At 47.7% G+C, this 24,166-nt stretch overlaps 1 protein-coding gene across 1 annotated transcript in view; it reads right to left on the bottom strand.

Moving 5' to 3' along the window:
- Positions 1–459: 459 nt before the first annotated feature.
- The window catches only part of LATS2 (large tumor suppressor kinase 2), a 73,159-nt gene continuing 49,452 nt past the window's right edge, over positions 460–24,166 (bottom strand). The window contains exons 3-8 of the mRNA XM_032403370.1: positions 13,554–13,686; positions 10,759–12,170; positions 9,021–9,603; positions 7,774–7,956; positions 5,915–6,021; positions 460–3,048 (exon numbers count right to left, since the gene is read on the bottom strand). Of these exons, the coding sequence (XP_032259261.1) occupies positions 2,554–3,048; positions 5,915–6,021; positions 7,774–7,956; positions 9,021–9,603; positions 10,759–12,170; positions 13,554–13,686 (2,913 nt within the window). The 3' untranslated portion in view covers positions 460–2,553. The remainder of the gene's footprint in view (positions 3,049–5,914; positions 6,022–7,773; positions 7,957–9,020; positions 9,604–10,758; positions 12,171–13,553; positions 13,687–24,166) is intronic.

Below are 24,166 nucleotides of genomic sequence, written 5' to 3'. Positions count from 1 at the left end.
GATTTTAACTACTCAAAAGATGAACCAAAAGAAAACAAAGTATTTTCTGGAAATTCCACCAACCATTTTATTTTTATTTATTTATTTTAAAAGATTTTATTTAAAATAAAAGTGAGAGAGAGAGAGAGCATGAGCGGGGTGAGTGGCAGAGGGAGAGGAAGCAAACTCCCCGCTGAGCAGGAAGCCTGATGAGGGGCTCGATCGTGGGACTCCAGGATCATGAGCTGAGCCGAAGGCAGATGCTCAACTGACTGAGCCACCCGGGCGCCCCACATGCGTTAACGCCCCAGAGGTCAGGGTGTTACAGTGGTCCTCTCAGTTTAAGCATCTCACGCGGGGGGAATCAGCTCCTGATCAGGATTTATTTTATCACCTACCATACGTATTTGATATCCCACACCTGACGATCGTAGTGAGGTGTATTTTGTTACCGGCTTATGGAAGAGAAGCTAGGTCACAGAACCACATCCTGCCCTGGACTTTCTGTGTATAACCTGAAAACCCATTTTTCCCACACCTGACCCTTTGTCCCTGAGCCAGAACCCTGTCTGGGGAGGCTTCTCTCCCTTCCCTCTCGTGATAGTGCCTTCCATCAGCAGGTGGCAGTCCTGGCTGCATTTGGATCCCTGAGAAACACACTGATACAAGCAGGAAATTACAAATTCCAGGACGACATGACACCAAGGGATTTGGATTCAAACTTTTAATAATAAATTGTGCCAGTAGAAGCTTTTCAAAGGCAATGATATATCAATAAATAATAGTTAAATCGAGTTCCTGAGAAAGAACCTACCACATGAAAGTATGTCAGAGCGCTGTAAATAACGGGGCGTTACTATAAAATAGCGGAAATACTGACAGTCACGATACAAGCACAGCAGACTTCAGAATTTGCCATTCATACAAATGTAAACCAGTACACAAGGAATTGTTTTTTTTTGTTTTTTGTTTTTTTTCTTAGTTTAGACATTGATAAACTTCTAAGTGTTGTTGCCTAGATATATACTAAATAATGGATACATTATGCTAAAAAATTCAAGGAAAAATATGTGGAATAATATAATGAAAAATATGACGCGTCAGATTTTTAAAAAGCAAAAAAGAATTTAACTTTTTACTCAGATATAAATCACTTTAAATAGGAATCATACTAATTTGAAATAAGGAATATTTTGTGTGTTTATCTATGTAGTTATATATACATCTACACCTCTAAGAAACTACGTATGGCTTAATTATTTTTTTATTCCAATGTCACTTTGAATAATCCTTGCTGTTTTACAAAGATTAGAAAAGTGTGTTTTTAAAACCAAGTTAAGACTGATACTTCAAAGCACACCAAAAAAAAAAAAAAAAAGAACAGGAGAGCATTAGATTTCATCATGGGAAGAACACCTCCGCTGTCTGCGCGGACAGCAGGAACGGCGTCGGGCAGACTGCCCGGTGGTGCGGACGCTGGGTTCCACATATCAGCTAGGCCAGCGACAGGGTACCGACGAGCGGGATGGACTGAGTTCCACGAGCAACTTAAATTTTTTGGCATAGCTAAATTAATCCCTTTTGATGTATACGAGTTTAGTATATGACAAATGTTTAAGTTTACCCCCCAAAGAATCCAATCATACCCAAGACACACACACAAAAATCACTTCTCAGTTACACATCTGCATTTCTTTAACAAAACACTAAGGGATACAATCATAGCGAAGAAGTCACCCACACGATACGTTATCAGCAAACTGTCTAGAACATCTCATTTAAAGATACTCAGTAAAAACATATTCACAGAACCTGCTGTGAATGGCAAGATATGGTAATTTTATAATAGAAAAACCCTGCTCATGCAGTACTCTACACACCAGACATCTGAAATCACACCCACATAATCACCTTGCTCACACTTTCTAGTATACTATCATATGCAAAAAGCAAAAAAAAAAAAAAAAGCAGCTTTTAACATTATATCACAATTTTGAAATGTGGGAAAAAATATAAAACAAAAACCATTGTGTGAATAAAATGGTATCAGTAATAACAGAACAGTGTTATCTTTTTTTTTTTACACATTATTGCACAGAGATTTCTTATCACATGTTCTTCAGTTTTTATGTCTTTTCCTAAACGTGAATAAGTGCTATGGATAAAATACAAATGTAGAAAATAACAGCAGCATGATTTGTCAAAGTTAATCCCTATAATTTAGTAAGAAAAATGGCTATAAACAAAATAAGTGCTCTTTCTAAACTGTACTAAATTTTTAAAAATATGGTCTTAATGCAGTGAAGGTCCTCAAAAACCAATTCCAATTCAAAGCAATGTTGACACCTGCCCCCCACTCCCATCAACCAGAATCTGCTAGACTTGAGTCCTTTTTTAAAAAGCTTGTTTGTTTGTTTTGGGGGTTTTTGGTGAAGACCAGAAGTTCAAGTGAAGTAACCAACGGACTAACTTAAACAAAGCTGACCTCGACTCTCCATCAGGCCTGTTAGGAAACCGGCTCTGGGCCCCCTGGACCTCTGAAGAAGCAGAGTGTCGGGGATGGCGAGTCACTGTCTACACGTACACTGGCTGGCAACCTTCAGTCTGATCCACCATATCAGAGTTTTCCAAATCAGAGTCCTCAGCCTGTGAAGCATCTGCTCCTGAAGGCTTTGGGCACCTAAAGGGATAGCCATTGTCATCAAAGAACCTTCGGAAAGTGAATTCATAAAATGCGTGCTCAGGGTGTTTGTTATTTGGAGAGGTGAGTGTGTCCCAGGCCTTAGTGCTGTCTTCACTAGCATCGTTCCAAGGGCTTTCTTCATCTACGGGGTCAAAATTTGAGGTGTCCATGGGGTGGCTGATCTTGGGGATGTAGGGGGCCGGCTGCTTCCGGATGTCACTCGAGAAGTCAATGGCCCCAAAGAACGGATGGGCCTTCAGGTCGTCGGCCCCATTCCTCCCCAGCCGGTGGTCGGCAGCGCAGCACAGCTTGGTGATGAGGTCCCGGGCCTCGGGGCTCAGCTTGACCTGGGCTGGAATGTGGAGCGTGTTCTCCCAGTTTATCACCTGAAGAGACAACAGAACCAAAGTTTTCCTTTCTTTTCACATTTTAAGGCCCATTTAGGGCAGTTCTGAGATAGTGTGTGATGACGTGGCTTTTAAATAATTTTTTTTTTTTTTTTTTTTATTTATTCATGAGAGTCAGAGAGAGAGAGAGAGAGAGGCAGAGGCAGAGGGAGAAGCAGGCTCCCCGCCTAGCAGGGAGCCCGATGCGGGACTCGATCCCGGGACCCCGGGATCATGACCTGAGCCGAAGGCAGACGCTTAACCATCTGAGCCACCCAGGCGCCCGGCTTTTAAATAATTTTACTTCCACGACGGGAGAACAGTTAGACTAGATCTAGGAGCAGCAGTTGCAGAGCTGAGCAGCCATCAAAGGCCGGCGCGGTTTAGTAGGGGGCTCACAGCCTGAGGCAGGGGGTGATGAAGCCAAACAGACCAAAAGAGACTATCAGAAATACAGTTTAGCAAAAGAATTGTGTGATTTCCATAAAAATGAAATGGCCGCTCATCTGTGAGTCATTTCTTTAGCTTATGGCAACAGATTTCTATTGAACCATCATGGTTCTCATTCAGTACTTATTATGGCCAAGAGATGGTCAACTGGGGTTTTGTTTAAAAAAAAAAAAAAAAAAAAAAAAAAGACAACCTCACAGAGAAGAATAAAGGTGATGGACCCTATGGCCTCGGCCTATGTTCGTGACGGTCAACTGCACAGACCAGCCATCGGGATATTCAGTAAATACATTTGTCACGAAAAGCAACTACTATGAAGAGAAAACCTAAGGGACTCTCTATTATTTATACTTAGAATAAAGCAAGGCCAAACTATCAGGCTACAGGCTGGGGTGACAGGGCATTGGTAAGGCATGCAGGCAGGTGGGCATATGGGTGGGAGGGCTGGTTTGAACTTGAGTAGTTGTTTTAGTAAAGCTAAAACTGTAAAAGTCACAGAAGAAAACAAAGGGAAAAATCTTCATGACATTGGATTCGAAAATGATTTCTTGGATACCAAAAGCACAGGCAACACAACAAAAAATATATATAATGGGCTTCATCAAAATTTAAAACTTTTGTGCACCAAAGGACACTATTAACAGAATGGAAAGGTAACCCCCAGAATGGAAGAATATATTTGCAAAACATGTATCTGATCAGAGATTAACGTCCAGAATACATTCTACAATTCAACAACAAAAACAACCTGATTAAAAAAGGGCTAAAGACTGGAACAGGCATTCTCCAAAGATGTACAAATGCCCAATAAGCACACGAAGAGAGGCTCAATCACTATCATCAGGAAATACAAATCAAAACCACAATGAGATACCACCTCACACCCACTAGGATGACTTCTATTAAAATAACAACAACAAGTAAAATAAGTGTTGATGAGCATGTGAAGAAACTGGACCCCTCGTGCATGGATGATGGGAATGAAAAATCATGCAGCCACTGGGGCCAACAGTTTGGTGGTTCCTCAAAAAGTTAAACATAGAATGACCATATGATCTGGCCATCCCACTTCTGGGTATATAACCTCAAAAATGAAAGCAGGAACTCAAACAGATACTTGTATACGTACTCATGTTCACTCCAAAAGGTAGAAAAAGCCCAAGTGACCATCACCAGATGATGGATAAATAAATGTGCTGTACACATACACTGGAATATTCTTCAGCCTTAAAAAGGAAGGACATTCTGACAGGTGCTACAGCATGGATGGACCTCAAAGACATTATGCTAAGTCAAATAAGCCAGTCATGAAAGGACAAATATGGTATTACACTTTCATGAGGGCTCTAGACTAGGCAACTTCACAGAGAAAGTCGGAGAGAGGTTACAGAGTCTGGTGGAGGGAGGAATGGGGAGTTATTGCTTAATGGGTACAGTTTCTGTTTGGGATGATAAAAATATCTGAAAATAGGTAATGGTTACAGTTGTACAACACTGTGAATGCACTCAATGCCACTGAACTGTAAAATTAAAAATGGTTAAAATGGTAAATTTTATCACAATAAAAACATTGGGTTATTATCATGCAGGCAAATTAGAGAATGGTTCAGCAATTCAATTAGGATACAGATAATGTCAAATTCCATTTTTACTGTTACCAGAGTGAAAACTAAGCCTTCATTTAGAGTTTTTCTAAATAAGGGATTATTAATTTAGGGTCTAACATGGACTCTGGGACATATGAGTACTTCATAGAATTGTTAGTAAACACCTATGTTGGTGGTTAAGTGCACTGTTCAAAGAAGTTCCAAAGATTTCATCAGATTCTCTATTCAGTCCTTCTTAAGTAATCAAATCATTTATTTCAGAGAATAATGGCTATCATTCTCTCATTCTAAAACTAATTATTTAGCATTAAATGATTGAGAGTAATTATTTATTTCCAATTGATATTAGAAATATGTACAACTAGCCCGACCACAGAGCTGATAATCTGCAAACAGTAATGTAGATAGTGTATAATGTAGTATAACATCCAAAGAAATAACTGATTTCTTTAGGTCTAGTTCATAAAGTTCTCGGTGTTTTTTGCAAGGTAGGCATGTGGCAGCAGAGACCAGATGTACAGCGCCCCTTTACTGCTTCTCACCGCTCATGGTTCAAGATGGCGGATGGCCAATGGTTCAAGTAAAACTTCAGATATACATATACATCAAAACACAGGTCTAACTTTGTGGGTTTACTTATTAAAATAAAACTTTTTCTATAGGTCATAATAATAATACTTTAAAAATATACAACTGACACTCCTACGCTACTCAGAATGAAAGATCAAATGCCGACCAGAGATTCATGGGTTCATCAGACAACCACGTGTGTTTGCAGCAAGCAGATGCATGGGCTAGTTAATTCCTACCTTCAGCTGGGTTTCTGTGGGAGTAGGGGCCAAAAAGGGTGGCTGCCCCACCAGCATCTCGAAGAGAATCACGCCAACACTCCACCAGTCACAGAGCTGAGTGTATCCTGAAAGACAAAGTCTCACTCAGTTCCAACACAGGCATGTATTCTTCTCAGAGAAGAATTTTATGAAATCCTCAAATGCTAACTGACTGTTAAGGGGGAAAGCATGTTCAAGCAGCATACATGTTACGTAAAAGAAAACCAACCTACATAAAATGCACCTCCTTGCGCGTGTGGCTCAGTATAGAAGGCTGCGTGGGGCACCTGCCAGGCCGGCGCCAGTCGTCGTGTATTCTCTTATTTTCTACATTAGTCTGTGACAAACACAGGATGCTTTTGTAGTAAGACTTTCTAACTTTAAAAGCCTATTGTTACTCTTAGTAACGCTACTAACCAGGATTTTAAGTTCTTAAAGAACACACAAAGACATTGATTAAAATAGGACTAACTGGAAAACAGAAAGCGCTACACCTGTCAGCGAGGACTTCCTGGGGAGACCTGCCGAGTCAGTTTTGGAAGAAGTTGAGGAATATGGAGAAGAGGAGAGGAAAGGGGGCCCTTTGGCAAAGGAAACAACTGTCTAATAAGACACAGTGTGATGTGCTCATGGAGCTCCCAAGACGCAGGAGCTGAGGCAGGGCACCGTGCGGCTTGGTCAGACAGGGCCAGCCTCACCGAGGCGGTGGGACAGGTCCATTTTTCTTCTATTTTCTCCCACTTTTCCTTCAGAGCTCTGCAGCCCAGTCCCAGCCATGCTCCAGTCTTGATGTCACCTGATGCCTGCTAAGCATGAACTGGGCCTTAAGACCCGCCAGCAGTATCTGCTCTCTCTGTTCTCCCCTCACCCCACCTCCTCCCAAGCTGGCCTGGCACTGGAGGCCGAAGGGTAACTCCAACCCCTCGTTCTGGGACTGTGGCACATGTCAGGGTGCTGGAGACACCTCCCACCTCCCACTGGGAGAGGAAGGAGAGAATGACACCTTTCCAGGGCAGCGAGGCCGATATTCGAAACCACCTCTCAAGGTAGTTACTGTTAGGCCTGTGGCTCTGAGCGGTTAAGTGATTTGCCTTGGATTTCCACAGCTAACAAAGGAAAGTGACTTGATCAGACTTGAAAGACTTGAAACAGCATATGTGAAAAGACAGACCACCAATCTCTGGATTTACTGCACTGTTGCTATGAGCCCCACACTCACTGTAAGGTTTCTCTTGTAGTCAAATGCGTATTTGAGAGAACATCCGCACAGACCAATTTTACTGAACACTTTTAATTTTATGCATACCACTGTCCCCACATCTCACCTTCCAGCACTTCTGGACTAACAGGGGAGAACGGGAGGGAAATAATATTTGTATTCTGTCATACTTCCTAACCAGCTGGATATGCTGCAAGCAGCTAGGAGCCTGAACATGTATGGCTTAGGCAGACTGACGAGTGTCCCTGTGCCCTCAGAGTTGTTTCTGTCAAAACCAGTTGTGGCGAGATTCTCTTGGGTTCTACACAGAAAGCCCACACCCTATGCCCAATCTAGCCCAGCCAAAGGAGGAGCTAGTGAGACAGGTCTAATGGTGTGTGTGTGTCCTCTTTCACCCCAGAAGCAAGGGCAGCTGCAAAACAGATGAGAGATATGCTGGAGGCTTGTTTGTTAGGGAAATAATTTCCTCTCTGGCTTCCACGAGTACAAAAATACAATGAGAACATTCAGAGTCTTGGAAAGCTGGAGCTGGAGAGACTCTGAGGGGTCATCTGGCCCCAAAGGTTTGAAGTCAAGATGGCCGCCAGTTGCGCAGCTGGCTGTGGCCGGAAGCACGCACCTTTTCGGAGGAGCACTTCCGGCGCGATGTAATTTGGGGTCCCAACCAGGGAGTGTGCCAGACACCTCTGGTGCTGCTTCCTGGCTCTCTGCTCCAGGGTCTTCAGCCTGTCTCCACATCGACAATTAGACACGTCGTCCCACAGGTCGCTGGGCTCCATGCTGTCCTGTCTGATGTGGCTCCCTTTCACCCAGGAATCAGGGGCAGGGAAAGAAGAGAATAAAAAACAAAGTGTATTTCCACTATTCAACGATGCAACAAATCCACAACTTCAAAGGGGAAAGTAATTCAGTTCAGCTCCTGACATGTTATGAGAAAGAATCCTTCCCAACTGCTCTGTAGGGGTGGCCCATGATTCCTGGGTCTGAGACTCAAGTCATGAGGTAACACAAACACTAAGAATGATGGATAAAGCAATGACAGGAGCTGGGAGCGGTGTGGGGTGACAGTGTGATGCACAGGGAAAAAAGCTCAGGTAACTGTGGGGGTATCAGGCATAGCACTCTGGCCAAAGTCTACTACCTGTTTGACAAGACATGTTTCAAGATCAACATGGAAAAGCATGAGAGGATTTAAAAAATATAAACAAAAGTGACTCTAATGCCAGAAAATGGGAATGGATTAAATGATTTAGGGTTAGTTTTGAGTTAAAAAATAGAAGCATGGGCTCAGTCAATAGAACGTGCAACTTTTGATCTCGGGGTTGTGAGTTCAAGCCCCACAATGGGTGTAGAGATCACTTAAAAAAAAAAAAAATCTTAAAAAAAAAAAAAGAAGCCTGAGCCATGGTATTAAAATAACAATGTCAAGAAACTGAGTCACAAGTAACATAATGGCCAGCAAAACTATAGAAGATGGAGTTAACCTGTACCTGTACTTATAGATACCTATAGATTCACATTAGCTAGAAGAGAGGACACTTGGGAGGTTGTGAGACTTATTTTTTAAGGCTCATTTTATAAGGGCAGAGTGATGGTTCCCAACCAAAGTCCCATGACACCCCATAGCCTATTGTCCTAAAAATACTATAGTAAAACTTGAATCCATTAATTTAAAAAAAAAACCTTTTTTTTTTTCACACATCATAGTACTGTTTCAGGGAGAAAAGGATGTCATGCCAAATTATAAAATAATGGAAAACAGATAATTTCAAAATGATCCAGAGCCACCTGGATGGGAAGGAGCTGCCTTAGATGGTTCAGCTCTGTCTAGATGTAGAAGGTGGCCGTGGCACGTCTAGACAATACCTTTCTGGTAGTATTTGGAATTGTGAGTCCACCTGAACCCAGTGCAGAGGCCAAAGTCTGTCAGTTTGATGTGACCATCAAGATCTATCAAAATGTTGTCTGGCTTGATGTCTCGGTGGATGAAGCCCATCTTGTGGACACTCTCAATGGCCAGAGTCAACTCTGCGATGTAGAACCGGGCCAGGTGCTCAGGGAAGACCTCCATCCGGATCAGCAGGCTCATCATGTCGCCCCCTGGGATGTAGTCCATCACAAAGTACAGGCTGTCCTTGTCTTGGAAGGAGTAGTAGAGTTTGACCACCCACTCGTTGTCCGCCTCAGCCAGGATGTCCCTTTCGGCCTTGACGTGGGCCACCTGATTTCGGTTCAGGACATCCTTCTTCCTCAGGGTCTTCATGGCATATAGGGCATGAGTGTCCACCTTACAAGCAAGGCACACTTCTCCAAAGGCACCAATCCCCAGGGTTTTGATTTTCACAAACATGGACTTGTCCATTTTGGCCCTCTTCAGCCTGTTGTAATTAGATTCCTTCTGGTAGAGGATCTTCCTCATCTGTTCCTGCTCAGCTTCACAGAGTCCAGCCTGTGGAGAAGGAAAACAAGGAAGTCACGTTAGAGGAGCCCGTGGTAGGAAATAGGTGGGGCGGGAGACGTAAGGGTCCTAACTTAATTTATAGAAATAAGAACACTGAATGGGTCCAGTATACTATAAGCAATACAACAACTGGTTTTGTTCTTTATATGCTTATGTAGACACAAATCTGGAATCTAAAGGGAAGGCAAAACAGGTGACTTTAGGCTCTAAAGGGAACCTCTATAAATAAAAATCTGTAAAAAAAAAAAAAAGGGGGGGGGACCACAAAGTTCCTAGAACTCTAAGAACAATCTAATAATTTAATAGCTCAGGGAAAATGGGAACAAAGAAAAGTCAATGAAAATGGGAGAGCACAGATTTGGTTTTTAGAATTTGAAATGACTGGCTTTGTGTGATTTAAATTTACTGTAACATTTTAATTTAAATCATTTCATGAATTACCTTCTCTAGCAGATTAGTATCAACTAATGTACATTTAAAATATTATTTGCTGGGGCGCCTAGGTGGCTCAGTTGGTTAAGTGTCTGCCTTCAGCTCAGGTCATGATCCCAGGGTCCTGGGATTGAGCCCCGCATCAGGCTTCTTGCTCGGAGGGGAGCCTGCTTGTCCCTCTCCCTCTAGCTTCTGCCCCTCCCACTGCTTGTGCTTGTTCTGTCTCTCTTGCAAATAAATAAATAAGATCTTTAAAAAATATGTATATATTATTTGCTAATTATAAACTTAAAGGATAAACAGATCATTCCCAGATATATTTTTCTTTATAAATACCACAATTTCAATTTATAAAACCTCAAACTTTGTTTCTACTCTTTCAAAATGTTTAAACACCAGTCAGTAAAACTTGACAAATTTTGTTAACAAATAAGGACACACCATAAAAATCGATCTGGTAATCTGACTGTTGGCTGCATCCTGCTCTGTGCTCACTGCTCCCCTCAGAGTCAGGGAGAAGGGGCAAGGGAGCCTGAAACATCTGTCATTTCTCCAAGGTGTTTGCCCTATAACCGCACCATCGTCCTGTGAGACGAATCATTTGTAATAAAGGTGCATAAAGCAGAAACAAAAAAGGAATTCTGCCGTAATTCCCACTACCAATTTAGGAAAGAGCCAGGGCCAAATGATAAGAATATAATGAGAAATTACTTTTGCCATTTCCTGTTCCAGCTGCAACCTCCGGTTGACCTTCTGCTGGTAGGTTTTTATGACGTTTTCCACATGCTGCTCCATGAAGAACTTAAAAGCATACGGCGAGTAGCTCTTGATGCGAGATTCCCTCTTCTCTTCATCTCTGCTGTTTTTCCGAACAGGAACAGGAGAGGTCTGAATCTGCTTTTTATCCTTCCCCACTTTCTCCCCTTTGGCATTTTTGTGGCTCTTGTCATTCCTCTCGGCAGGCTCGGCAGCCTGGCCGCCTCGGAGGCTCTGCTCCATGCCCACACACAGGCTGTCCACGTCGTACTGCTCTGACTTACTCCGGAGCAACAAGTGCTTGGGGTACGGTGGGGGCGGGCACCTCAGGTCTGGGCTGCCATAGTCCACATCCAGCGGGTAAGCACTGGCGCCCCCCAGGGGCAGAGGGTGCTCGTCCTTGGAGTCCAGACTCTCCACCCCGGGGGTGGGCGCTGGCACCCAGGCCGGGTGGGAGGGCCCCACAGCCGTCTGCGGCTCGGGCCGCATCACTCTCACGCTCTTCACTGGGTGCAGGATGTGGGCGGCCGTCACAGCCGTGATGGTGTTGGGGGAGGGCATGGAAGGCTCCGTCTTGCTGGGCACTCCTGCCCGGATGGGCACGGCCACTGGCTGCTGGTGGTTGTTGAAGGAGTTGGTTCTGCTGGGGACGGGGCCTTCGGGCAGGAACGCCACGTGCTGGCGGGGTGGTGCCTCCAGGCCCGGCTTCTGAAGAGAGTCACGGCGGGACAGGGTAGAGGACTGCCACTGCTGGACAGGAGGGCTGCTCAGGTCATACAGGTCCACATTGAGGCTGTTTCTGGAGGGTGTGATCAGACTCTGCGGGGGGCTGTCGCTCGTGAACACCTGGCCCCGGGAGCCCATCATGTGCATCTGGTGGGCCTGTTTGTGGTGTGGGTGGGGCACATACAGCCCTGTCGCCGCTCCCGTGGGCGGAAACGCGTGGCCGGCCCCCGGCTGCACGGCTGGGCCCTTGGCAGCAAGGTTTGCATATGCTCCTGCCTCCTTGTTTTGGAAGGAGGGGCTGCGCTGGATGCCATAGCCCAGTGGCTCCCCAGGCACCAGCAGGTGTGGCCTGTAGTGGGAGCCTTGCAGTGGGAGGGCTTGGCCCCCAGGGCCGCCCACCGGGAAGTTCAACCCTGCGGCCTCCATGTTTGCAGCATAGCCTTTGGGCTGGTGCTGATGGCTGCCAGGCACGCCGTGAGTGCCTCCGGCGAAAAGAAAGTCCATGTACTGACGAGGCACCTCCTCCAGCGTGTTGCTGCCCTCGTAGGCGGCTCCACTCATCTGATGGTAGGGGGGGAAAGGGTCGCCCGTTCCTTCAAAGCTTGGCCTCCGTGGCACAGGGGCTGGTGCGATGCCCTTTCCTGCAGAGGAAAGAACGAGGACGCGGCATTAGAGGGGAACCTGCTCAGTTGGCTCTGGCCCCCCTCGCTGGCGGTGTCCTCGGGGCTGACACTGCTGCACAGGCTCTTCAATGACCCAAGGCCCTGTGGAAGGCCCTCTGACACGGGTGACCTTCTGGGTCAAAGGCTCTGCCCCACCCGAGGCCCCTCACAGGGATACCCGGCACAGCCAAGAACCTCTACAGACATCATCCAGTGCAGAAGCACAGCCAAACAAGGACTGTTTTCCTGGGCTAAGAAGATGCATCAGCGAGTACACGTCAAAGGCAAACATAGAAGGAAGTCCTTACAGACACGGGCCTGCGTTTCCCTGTGGAGCTGTGCTCCAGGACAGACCCTGGGACTCTACGCATCTGGACATGGAGAGCCAGCAGGCAGTCATTTAAGGATCTTCCATCAACAAGAAAACAAGAGCCTGTGTCTTCTTAACAACAAAGATACAACTTCTCACTCAATAGGTGAAGTGGGTTTTACAAAGATCTTTCACAAAATAAGGAAAGCTCTTTTTGCTAAAATACCTGAAGTCTCTTATCATGCCCAGGGACCTCAGGTAGCAAACACTGTCCCATCTGCTCCATCCTCAGAGAGAAACATTCAATAGCCAGCGAGGCAGAGCATGTGGTGCTGGTGCCTCTGGCCCTTCCCAGGGGACACCGAGGGGCTGTCCTAGCGCCAGTGCCATGGCCTCCAGCCCGGAGAGGTGCCTGTCAGCCTGCTCTGCGGCAACAGTGTGAGAAAATGTGCGTTTTAAAGTCAATGAAAGGGGCGCCTGGGTGGCTCAGTCGTTAAGCATCTGCCTTCGGCTCAAGTCATGATCCCAGGGTCCTGGGATCAAGTCCCATGTTGGGCTCCCTGCTCCTCGGGAGGCCTGCTTCTCCCTCTCCCACTCCCCCTGCTTGTGTTCCTGCTCTCCCTATCTCTCTGTCAAATAAATAAATAAAATCTTTAAAAAAAAAAAAGTCAATGAAATAAACCTCCCTTTTCAAAGACTCCCTCACAGGCCCAAGAGAGTAAAAAGAACATTTTAGATCTCACTCTGCTGGGTTGCCTAACTTTAATATCCAGTGAATTCTTCAATCTTCATAGAACAAAACATGTATATAACTGCCACCCCCTGGAAAGTACCACAGGTTATTTCAGGACCCAGGTAAGTCCCGTGATCTGCCACCTGCCGCCTCCCCTCACAGGGCCCAAATGCAGAGCAGGGCAGGCCCACCTCACTGGTAAGAGCAGTGAGGCAAACGGCCAAGAGGTAACGTGCTGACTGGGGCCACACTGGACCTCCCTTGCTGCAAATGGAGTTGTGTTTGTCGACCACCCACAGTGCTGCAGGTCTGAGCTCACCTGGCGAGGTCTGCTTAATGACTCGCACAATCTGTTCGTTCCTCGGGTCCAGGTAGCCCATCTTGCTGATGTACTCCAGAGCGGCTTCGATACTCCGGCTGCCGGTCTGCTTCAGAGCCCTGCCTGCCATCTCCTGGGAGGAAAGTACACGGATGCTTCAGTGGGCGGTATCAATGCCTGTCATCCTAAAACAAAGCCACACTTGCGTTCCCGCCCTGCTCAGGACCGTGTGACATCCGCCCCTCTGTGCCTGCTGGGGTCCTGCAACAAGTGCTGCAGACGAGTCTCAGAATGAGCAGAGCTGGCCCCATGTCCTCAGGTGCCTCACGACAAAAGCCTCACACACACTAGACCGTAGGCTATTTAGGGTATGTCACAAACACACTGGAATTCTGATGGTGGACCTGAAAGAATCTTAAGTTGTGCTTCTCTGTAGAAGACTTCTGTGATTGTACTGATAGATTCTGCTTTGTGGGTAAACCTAAAACTAGAACAGCTTAATGTGAAGAATGGTTGAAGTCAGAGACCTTAGCTTTAACCCCAGCTGACCCCTAGGCTAATTGGGAGAAGGAGAAGGTGTGGCCTGCCCACCCCGGGCCCCGCCGGAGGGAAGGGTTGCCAGAGTCATTTATAAAGAGCTTGCTGAATGCCCTGTGCTGGCTATGGTAGCTGGGAACTTGCACTTGGGCTCCTGATCTAGTGGGAGAAAGAGAAGCCAGGTCCCAAAGGAGCCCCTGGAGCAGTGCCCAGCACAGGACAAGCCCCCTAAAATGGCCGCTGGGATGAACAAGAGACAGAAGCTGGGGACCACCATGGGAGACACAGTGGACAAGGGTCAGCGATGAGGGACGAGAGTCAGAGGAGACGGATTCCCCCTGCTGAGGGAGGGGGCACCAGGCACCGTTGGTGGAAGAGATGGAGGCACGGCTGGCTGCCCAAGGACGGACAGAATTTGGGTAGATGGAGAGCCCAGGAGAGAAAAGGCATTCTTGGCAGGGGGAACAGTCAGAGCAGAGGCCAGGGGTGCAGAGAACGGGCGGAGTGGCAGGCAGCCAGCAGGGGCACGAGAGACAGCAGAGACAGAGCCACAGGCTGGGGCCAGACACTGCCTGGTTCTGGAGGCTTTCCAACAGGGCACATGGGGCAGTGAGAAGACCAGTTTGGGGCAGAGAGACGGTAAGCAGAGCTGGAGGCAGTCTCAGGCCGGGGAGATCAAACAGGCCAGAGCAGACGGCAGACCGGAAGGGCCAAGGTGCCTGTTGGTTGGCTCAGCAGAGCTGTGGGCAAACGGGAAGGATGGCAGAGGCCGGCCTCCTGGAGACAAGGACAGAACAGGCAGAGGCAGCAAATGGGGACTCTGTGGAAGGGGACACTGAGCACTGTGAGGGGGAGAGGGGCAGGCAAGCGGGGAGGAAGCGACAAAATGCAGAAGGGGTGGTGGCAGGAGCCGAGAGGGGGGCCGAGGGCATAAGGGGTAGGAAAGCATGGCAACGGAAATCCTGTGGCTCAGACAGGAGAGAACAGGGGTGAGGGTGCAGGAAGACCCCAGGATGATGAGAAGGAATCTCGGGGCTGTTCTGGGCAGAAAGACAGTGGCTGTGCTAGCCAAGGGGCCACTCTGGAAAATCCGTACTCGTCCCAGACACTGAGAAGGCACCGAGCTCCCTGGCTTCCCCAACCAAGCGCTTTTCCAGACTAACTCAGAACTGACTGCTGTGCTGCCGCCGGCCCTGCGACAGGGCATCACACACCCATGATCTTCATGAGACAAATCTGTCCGTCCATATGTCTGTCTCCTCCTCTGGGACTGGGAGAACCTGATGGGGCCTGAATTCCACGTCACTTGTGGCTGTATCACCCACCTAACGTAGCAACTGGAACAACTTCAGTGCTTAATATCCCTCTGATTATATAATGCTAAAATCCAGTTTTCCATTCCTGGCCGTATCCCCGCCTTATGGCAGGACAAAGCACACTGGCTGCAACCCGTGCCTATATTCTTGGTGATGCCAGGAGACATGGCAAGACAGTGCGGGGAGGGCAGGGGGTAGGGACCAATGGCCCGAGCTGGGGGGGTGGGGACGTGCTGGGTGCAGGAGGCTGCGTGGGGGCAGGAGGCAGCTTAGCAGGCAGACAGAGAATGGCGGTAAGAACAGAGCTGTGTTTTGAAAGCAGAGCTTGGACGGACACAAAGGGCAAGTGCATCAAATCTGGTGGGGCCACTGAGAGAGAGGTGCAGAAGTGAACACGGCGATGCCTCACCTGCAGACGGGAGGTAATCCTTCAAGCTCCCTACTTCACGGCTATGTTATGCGATGAGGTCATGTCTGCAGAGAACTCTCAACAGCTCAGAGAAAAACACGGTATAAGGCCGCATCTTATCAGGATCACCCTGGAGCAAAATATGTGCCCGTGGGAGCTGACCCTAACCACAGCAGTCTGCTCTGTCTGAAACGTGACCACCAGCTCCTGTCTCCTCCAGGGGGGACTGCCAGGCATGCTCACTCCTTCAGCACCTGCCGAACAGCAGCAAAGTGCTGACTCGCGGACCAAGTCGAAACAAATACATTCTCAAACTCTCCCTGTTTACTGGCACCCACGACTTCAAGATTTATACGTTTACTGTGCTTTGAATCTAGGAACTTAACCAAGAAAAATCAACAGGAGACCACAAATAATGACTGTGTTCACAGTGATGCTTCAAATCATAAAACCTAACCAATGCTAACGAGGCAACTTGTTTATTAAAAACCGTCAAATAATCCAGGCCTTGGGATGCCTGGGTGGCTCAGTCGTTAAGCGTCTGCCTTCGGCTCAGGTCATGATCCCAGGGTCCTGGGATCGAGCCCCGCATCGGGTTCCCTGCTCGGCAGGAAGCCTGCTTCTCCCTCTCCTGCTCCCCCCTGCTTGTGTTCCCTCTCTGGCTGTCTCTTTCTCTGTCAAATAAATAAATTCTTTAAAAAAAAAAAATCCAGATCAGTCAAGTCTTGCCCTTGTTTGTTCCTCACCCTCATTTGGCAAATCAGTAGTTTCTACACATTAACCCTCGGAAGATGCTACTATACACACACGTGTAGCTAGGTTTTCCAGCTGAAGGAAATCCAGGATCATTTCTAAATCCACCGGGAATAAGCACCCTGCCTCTCATCCAGCCTCACCATCTGCTGTGGACTGTGAACAGACCCAAGCAGACGTCAATCCCCCAGCACAACCTGCTTCCTGCACAGTTGCTCGTGCGACCTCTCTGAAGCTCCACACGACTCCGGCTGTCAGACACCAAGCCGGCAGCTTGGAGTGTCACCACGGGAAGTGGCTCAGAACCTGCCTGGGGAGAGGTGCAGAGAGAGGAAGGACGGCAGCCGCTGCCTCCAGCATCCCCACAAGGTGTCCAGGCGCTGGGCTTGGCTGCCTGGTAGGAGAAGGCATGGGCCTCTCCCCGAAGGTCAGACGCCCCTCCTGGCGCTGGTCAGGGGTGATGGTGGGGCCAAGGGTGCCATTACACACAGTATTTCTAATGTACCCAAGAATGCCCAAATTCTGCCCCAGAGCTTAGGCACTTTTCCTGGATGGTATGTGCTCAGATGCTGGCATATTTATGTGTATCCTGCACGGGCTAGTACACACCAGCCCCCCATGCCCCTTTCTCCGGGAGCACACACCCATGTCCCGTCTGCCTCTGGACTGTCTCTTCCTCTTACCCGTCCCTGTGCCACCCCTGCACCGCCCCCCCCCCCACATATGCTCCTCTGTACCTTGTACTCCTATTACTGATCTGTCCCAGGGCATTTAAAGTCTCCCCTACTAGTCTAGGCGCCCAATAAGCACAGGGGCAATGTCTCGCTAATTTTGATTTCCTTAGTACCTTCAGTAATAAATATCTTTGGAATCAAACTAAAAAGGCCTATAATAGAGAAAAGGAAAACAAAGCAAAAACTGAGGGAGAAAAGGGGTGACCTAATAAGGCCAAAGTTAAAGTGACGTGCCCCCCCCCCCCCCCACACACACAAGGACCACCTCATTCACAGGAGCTGTGAAAACAAAGGGATCCTCTTCCAACCATTACTAGGACCTGACTGACATGTCACTTCTTCCCACATAGCTTTTTTTCCGTGAATACCTTCCATGGAAATGCTCCGTGGGAAGCCTTGCCCTCCAAGGCAGATCTGGGAGGAATCTGGGCTCTAAGAGCCCCTTGGCTGGTGGGCCACCTGTCCCTCCCACCCTCCTTTGTTGCACGACAGGGCTTGCATGGAGTTCAAGGGAAACAATGAGGGGATGAACCATGCCCTGGGCGGGCAGAGGTGCCCCCACCCAGGAGCAGCTGCAACGGCCGCTTGAGTGAACAGGGGCCCCCAGTGCCCAGACCAGTCAGGGCAGCCAGACCTCAGCAACCACCCCCGGACCCCAACTGGGTCTGTCTGTCCCACGGCCCCTTCCACCCCACTCCCTGTCTATCTGTCTCGTCTCAAATCTCCATTTCACAAAACTGCTTACCAATTTCCAATGGACTAATGACTGATCAGCCCTTTATCAAATTCATAATGAAAATTACTGGGAGAAAAAAAAACACCCCAAGATGCAACTAACAACAGCTAAAAGTACCTATCACAGGGATTTGCACTTGACAGAAGGGTGACTTTCTACCCGAAATTCGAACCTGAGAGGCTCAGAGTTGTGGACATGGCAAAACAGTGGCGGCTCACAGCTCACAGCGTGGAAGCAAAAATGAGCAGGAGCTGATATGATCGAAAGCTAATCGTGAATCCAATCTTCTTCACTGTAAAATTTCAATGGAAACTACTTGGTTTTGACGAAAATAAAAGTAAAAACGGAAACTACCATAAATTATCTAAATTTCTTATGAAACCGAACATGGGAACTGACAAATAATGACCTTAAGCCAGTCCCAGAAAGTCACTGAAGCTTCATTTCCCACACTCTCCCCAACTTGTAGGGACTTGTCCCGCCACCTGGGGCCCAGAGGAGCCCAGACTCCTGTCTGCTAGGCTCTCCACAGACCCCACACGGTACACCACATGGCGCAGCTGGCTCAGCTCCAAGGTACTTCATTTCCCTCCTACTAGGGAAGGCTGGAGGGTGACAGAGACCAAATGGACGACTATGACCCGGAAAAGAGATCCTACCAAAGGCCCTGGAAACACTTCAGGGTTCATCCCACAGCCTCCCAGTCAGCAGCAAGGAGCAAAAGCTCATGGGCAATTGGGTGGCACCTCTCCTGGACAAGCTGCCAGGGGGATGACAGACAGAAGCCACATCCCTGCGCTCGCTAGTGACCGCCATGGGCCGCACACCACATGCCCGGCACGAGCAGAGTGCGGCAAGGGTGCCCACAGCCACGTCAGGACATGGAGGATGGGAAGGGGGCTGGTGCCCTCTGGCTGAGCGAAAAGCCTGTGCACAGGCAAAAAGACAAGTGCAGTCAGGGGGATGGCAAGAGGCCAGCGCCAGGAGATGGGAGGGGATGAAGCTAAAGCCCGGCATCGGGCCCTAGAGCCAAGCTGAGGAGCTGGGTCACTCATCTTCCTTTCTCAAGCACGCACCATCATTTAAAAGTCCTGATCTAGAAGTGGGCATGGCCAATCCAAGCATAAAACCTGCTCCAGAACAGGCAGCAGGATGGCAGAGCAGTACAGAGCCTCGACGTGGAGCATGGAGCCAGGGGGCCTGGCTTCACACCTGCCCTGTCACGTAGCTGTGTACCCTAAGCCAATTATTTACCTACTTTGAGTATTTGTTTCCCTCCCTGTGAAATAAGGCTAAGAGGGCCGCTCCACAGACGAAAAGAGATGATGACATATTTCAAAACAGCACCATGTAAGGGTCTGCTCTCACAGTTCACAGAGGTATTTTAAGTGTCTCTGGTGACAAACGTAGATTATATTTGTAGATTTGATACAGATTCAGTATTTAGTCTTTCTAATACTTTTTGCTTTATTTTTCTTACCATAATTAGAAAGAGAACGGTCATGAGTTCCTTTTACCAAGTCTCAACAGACACCTCCAAGCTCTTCCAGTTCACCCAGGGCTGCCCCATAAATATGACTCCCTTCCGTGGGTGCTAGGACGGCCGTGCCCTAAAGCAAGCACGTGGCCCCAGCTGAAGGGGAAGGACAGTCAGGTATCCGCTCCAGTGTCTGACACTAGAAAGAGCTGGGTGAGTGGCGGAATGACTGAATGGGACTCTGCCGGGAGATCCACAAAGGAGGAGAGGGCTGCCTGCCCAGCAAGCGAGGCGGGGAGGCGGCCAGGAGGTGCTCTGGGCAGGCTGCCTCCCGCTGGGTGGGAAGATGGAGATAAAGCACAAACAAGGGCTGTACCCAACCACGGGCTGAAGGGAACGTAAAGCACAAACGCTGACCACAAAAATCAAACTATTTCCCCGAGTTTTACTCTAGTACCTAATTTGCATACCTGGGAGAGCCTCCTCTTTAGAAGTTGACAAAATCTTAAAGCTGTCCGACCATGTGTCTCTTCTATTGTTTACCATTTACTAATTATTAGCAGTCTAAAACCAAGCAATACAGCGGGTTAACAAGACTTTGATAACTTTATGCCACCTATCAACATGCACCAAGAAAATACTACACACAACTCATTCTCCTAAAGCCCTCCAGAAAGCTTCAGTTAGGATTGCTTAGCATCTCATACCAAAGTTTTGCTTCTCCACTGGGGACTCAGACACCACGTCTACAAGCCAGCCTTCTCTTCCAGACAGCCCTCCGTGCTGGGGTTGAAGCCACTGTACGAGGCATGCTAGATTTGGTACAAGCTGCCTCCAGGGTTCAAACTCACTTCCTTGGTGATTGCTCCGTGCCACCTAGTGCAATGACTCGCCCTGTGCAAACCCGACCTCCGTCTTCCAGTCCTCCCACTCAGTAAACAACATGCCATTCTCCCAGCCTTGGAAGCATCTTGACTTTGAGATTTCCTTCACATCCCACATCCGATCTAAAAGCATTTTTTCCTCAGCTTTACCTAGACTACAGTGGTAGAAGATTCTGGATGCTCTGAAGGCAAGAGCATTCCACCTTAGGTATCTCTCCCAAGAGATTTCTCCTTTTACATTTTATCAATAAACTGTTGAGAACTTAAAACTGGTTCTAGCCAAAATAAATTCTGGAAAATGGGATTTCCCCCTATCTCGTCTGATATGAAAGGGCCTGCAGTGAAGCAGTTTAACAAAATGGCCAACTGGGTGACGTGTGGGGCATGTAGCCAAACTGCCCTCCCGCTGCCCTGGCAGAATCTTGGGCTGCTCCACACCCCAATTCCAGAGTGTCCTCTGGGACCAGCCAAGCCTCCACTGCAGGTCCATTCCACCTAACATTCCCTCCGCCTAGTCCAGATTCTGCCCCTCAGTGAGCCTCCTACCCAGCAGCCCTGTCCAGCGACCAGCTCTTCAGCTGCTGCAGGGCCCCCAAAGCCCTGCCCTGCCAGCCCTGCCAGCCCTGCCGCCGACACACGGCAGAAAGCCCACCGAACAGCATGAGGAGGACCAGCAATCAGTTGTGCTGCTCCTCGGCCCCAGGTGCGTGGGCTCTCACTGCCAACTCTGCCCCAGCCTGGGGAAAAGGCCGTGGTCTGGCCAGGGATGTGCCCCACCTGCCTTTACTCTCCTGACCTGGTCACCCTCAAACGGGTGCATTTTCTCCACCACTCACAGGTCCTACAGGGCAGAGCTGTAGCAAACCTAGTCATGCGCCTACGATTTCTGACTCATAACTCACAGGAAGACAAAAGCTGGGTTCACACACTCTGTACAGCTCGATTATTTTATGGGCATCGATGCAGGACTGAGAGTAATTGAAATTCAGTGAAGAGTTATTATGTATGAAGGAAGGAATTTCCTACGGAGGTCCTTCCCCCAACCCCTTCCTGGTAAGGAAGCATTTTTCAAATGTTAGCAAAGCCATATCGCAACATTTTAATGTTCCAATTATGAATTTTGGCTAAAAAACTAGAAATGTAGAACTCAGGCCTTGTTGGGTCTATGTGGGCCTGTGTCTCTGTCCTCAGTACACACACTACCAATTTAAGTTCAAAGTGAAAATGGAGGAGAAGAGTCTCTGGCCATCCCTTGCTGAAGACCCCATCTCTGGCCAAGATCCCCTGGCCACTTGAGCACTGCTGTCCTGGGACTCAAATACTCCCCTTTCCCCCCCAGATCAACGGGCACTTCCTCAGCCTGTCAAGGAAAAGGAAGACAGCACAGCCAGCTTTGAAACTGGGCAGTAGTCCTCTTCTTCACCTCAAAAAGGAATCTGATCCAGAAGCACTTTGATTTCCTGAGCATGGAGGAGAGAAATGAGCAGTGGGGTATGTGTGAAGGGCGGTTGCAGTGAGCGGCAGCCCCGAGAGGAAAGGTGCCCGGGTGCCCATGAGGCTCCGGCCGCTCCCCGGAGCGCAGGAGGCCTCGCCGCGAAGCGCACATACTGTCGCAGCGCTGCTTCTGCACTGCGCTCCCTCAACCAAATGCTTCCAGGAGTTCTTTGGGAAACCAAGTGGAACACAGTGTTTCAGTGCATCCGGCCGCCAGTTTGTCAAGCCTTAGTCAGAAACACAGGCCTCGGGCGGAATGGATGTGAATCACCAGCCAGCCCGGCAGACCCGGCCTCCTACCGTTCTTTGCGCGGCACGTAGTTCCCAAAGAGAATGAAGAGCACTCTACGTGGGCTTGTAAGAGCTTCCTCGTGTGCGTGCTCCAACGATGGCTGGACAAACAGAAGCAGCTCTGACTTTTAAATGTGTGTACAAGAAAAGAAAATTAATTACTACTGCACATTAGAGGCTCATAGAAACTTCAACCCCTCGTGGTGGCCTCTTAAAGGTTTGCGGGACGAAGCCACTGCACCTACGCCTTATTTACACAGCAAGCGGCTCAGCACTTTTGAGGGAAAAAAAAAATTTCTCTCTCTTTTTTTTTAAGATTATATTTATTTATGTGACAGAGAGAGACATAGTGAGAAAGGGAACACAAGCAGGGGGAGTGGGAGAGGGAGAAGCAGGCTTCCCGCGGAGCAGGGAGCCTGACGCGGGGCTCGATCCCAGGACCCTGGGATCATGACCTGAGCCGAAGGCAGACGCTTAATGACTGAGCCACCCAGGCGCCCCAGAAAAAAAAAAAAAAAAAAATTCTTAAAGTAACCTGTAGGTAAGGGAATGAAGAATAAATCTGGCCTAAAATTAAACATGAAAGATTTTCAACCTTGCCAATAATCAAAGAAACACTAATAAAATAGTACTTTATAATTACTATTAGCACTGGAATAAACCACTATAAAGATAAATGGGTTGGTGAAATTCTTCAACAGTCCCAGATTTTTGGTGGCAATATAAACCATCATACTCCTTTAAGATGAATGTTTGTTATTAAGTATCAGTAGTTATAAAATTTGCTTGTACCCTGATTAAATAATTTTACTTCTTGAATTTTATTCTCAGGCTATTTTTCTTTTTTTAAGTAATCTCCACCATCAACGTGGGGCTTGAACTCATGGCCCCAAGAGATCAAGAGTCTCATGCTCTACTGACTGAGCCAGCCAGGTGTCCCTTTCAGGCTAATTTAAAATAATATTTTAAAAATATTTTAAAAATCAATTTGTACCAAGAAGTATCAGAATAAGATATAATAAATCAGCCCTTTAAATAGAAGGGGGTGGGACGGGAGCTGGAAGGAGCTTAAATACCCAATGATACAATGATTATGTTAATTATAGTTAATGTATTGCCCAGAACATACTAATACAGCCATAAAAATACTTTCTATGGCCACAATCCTTTTACTTGCCAAATATTTACTGAGCACCTCCTACCGTTCTCAATACTGAATATGCAGGGCGCCTGGGTGGCTCAGTTGTTGAGCGTCTGCCTTTGGCTCAGGTCATGATCCCAGGGTTCTGGGATTGAGCCCCGCATCCAGCTCCCTGCTCCATGGGAAGCCTGCTTCTCCCTCTCCCACTCCCCCTGCTTGTGTTCCCTCTCTCGCTATATCTCTGTCAAATAAATAAATAAAATCTTTAAAAAAAAAATACTGAATATGCAGCAGTGAACAAAACATGCAACTTTCAAAAGTGTAAACAACATGCAAAAATGCTTATGTACAAAATGTTATGTGTCTTAGTATCTTAACTATGTATAAATTAATTTTTTGTCTGTGAACAAGGGCTTAATTAGAACATGAGAAAAAGAGTCTGACTTAATTTTATGTTGAAATACCCATGATTTCTTTTTGTTAAAGACAGTAACAAAGTAAGAGTATTTATTGATGCACACGCCATATTCCATTAGAATAAAACTACCTGTATTATCTAGCTACATCATTGTGGGCAGATGACAAAAATTCTTCAGATTACTGTTGAGTCCAATGAGAGAGAAGGATTTCACAAGGTAATCCCTCTAAAATACCATGATATTGAGGGATATTTGCTAAAATGCTAAAGATTTTTACTTTTGCTACTGTCGAGGTAGGTGAAGAGAGGTATGCACACTCCATGGAAACTTAATATAGCAAAATTCCCTCTTAGCTTTTATACATACATATGGTTTCAGGGGTCCCCGATCCTCTCCTTCTATTCGTGTGTGCCTGTGTCTAA

The sequence above is a fragment of the Phoca vitulina genome, unplaced genomic scaffold, assembly GCF_004348235.1.
Source record: "Phoca vitulina isolate PV1807 unplaced genomic scaffold, GSC_HSeal_1.0 scaffold5, whole genome shotgun sequence".
Classification (NCBI taxonomy): Eukaryota; Metazoa; Chordata; class Mammalia; order Carnivora; family Phocidae; genus Phoca; species Phoca vitulina.
The sequence above is the reverse complement of the archived record's forward strand: the minus strand, read 5'-3'. Positions and strand labels throughout refer to the sequence as shown.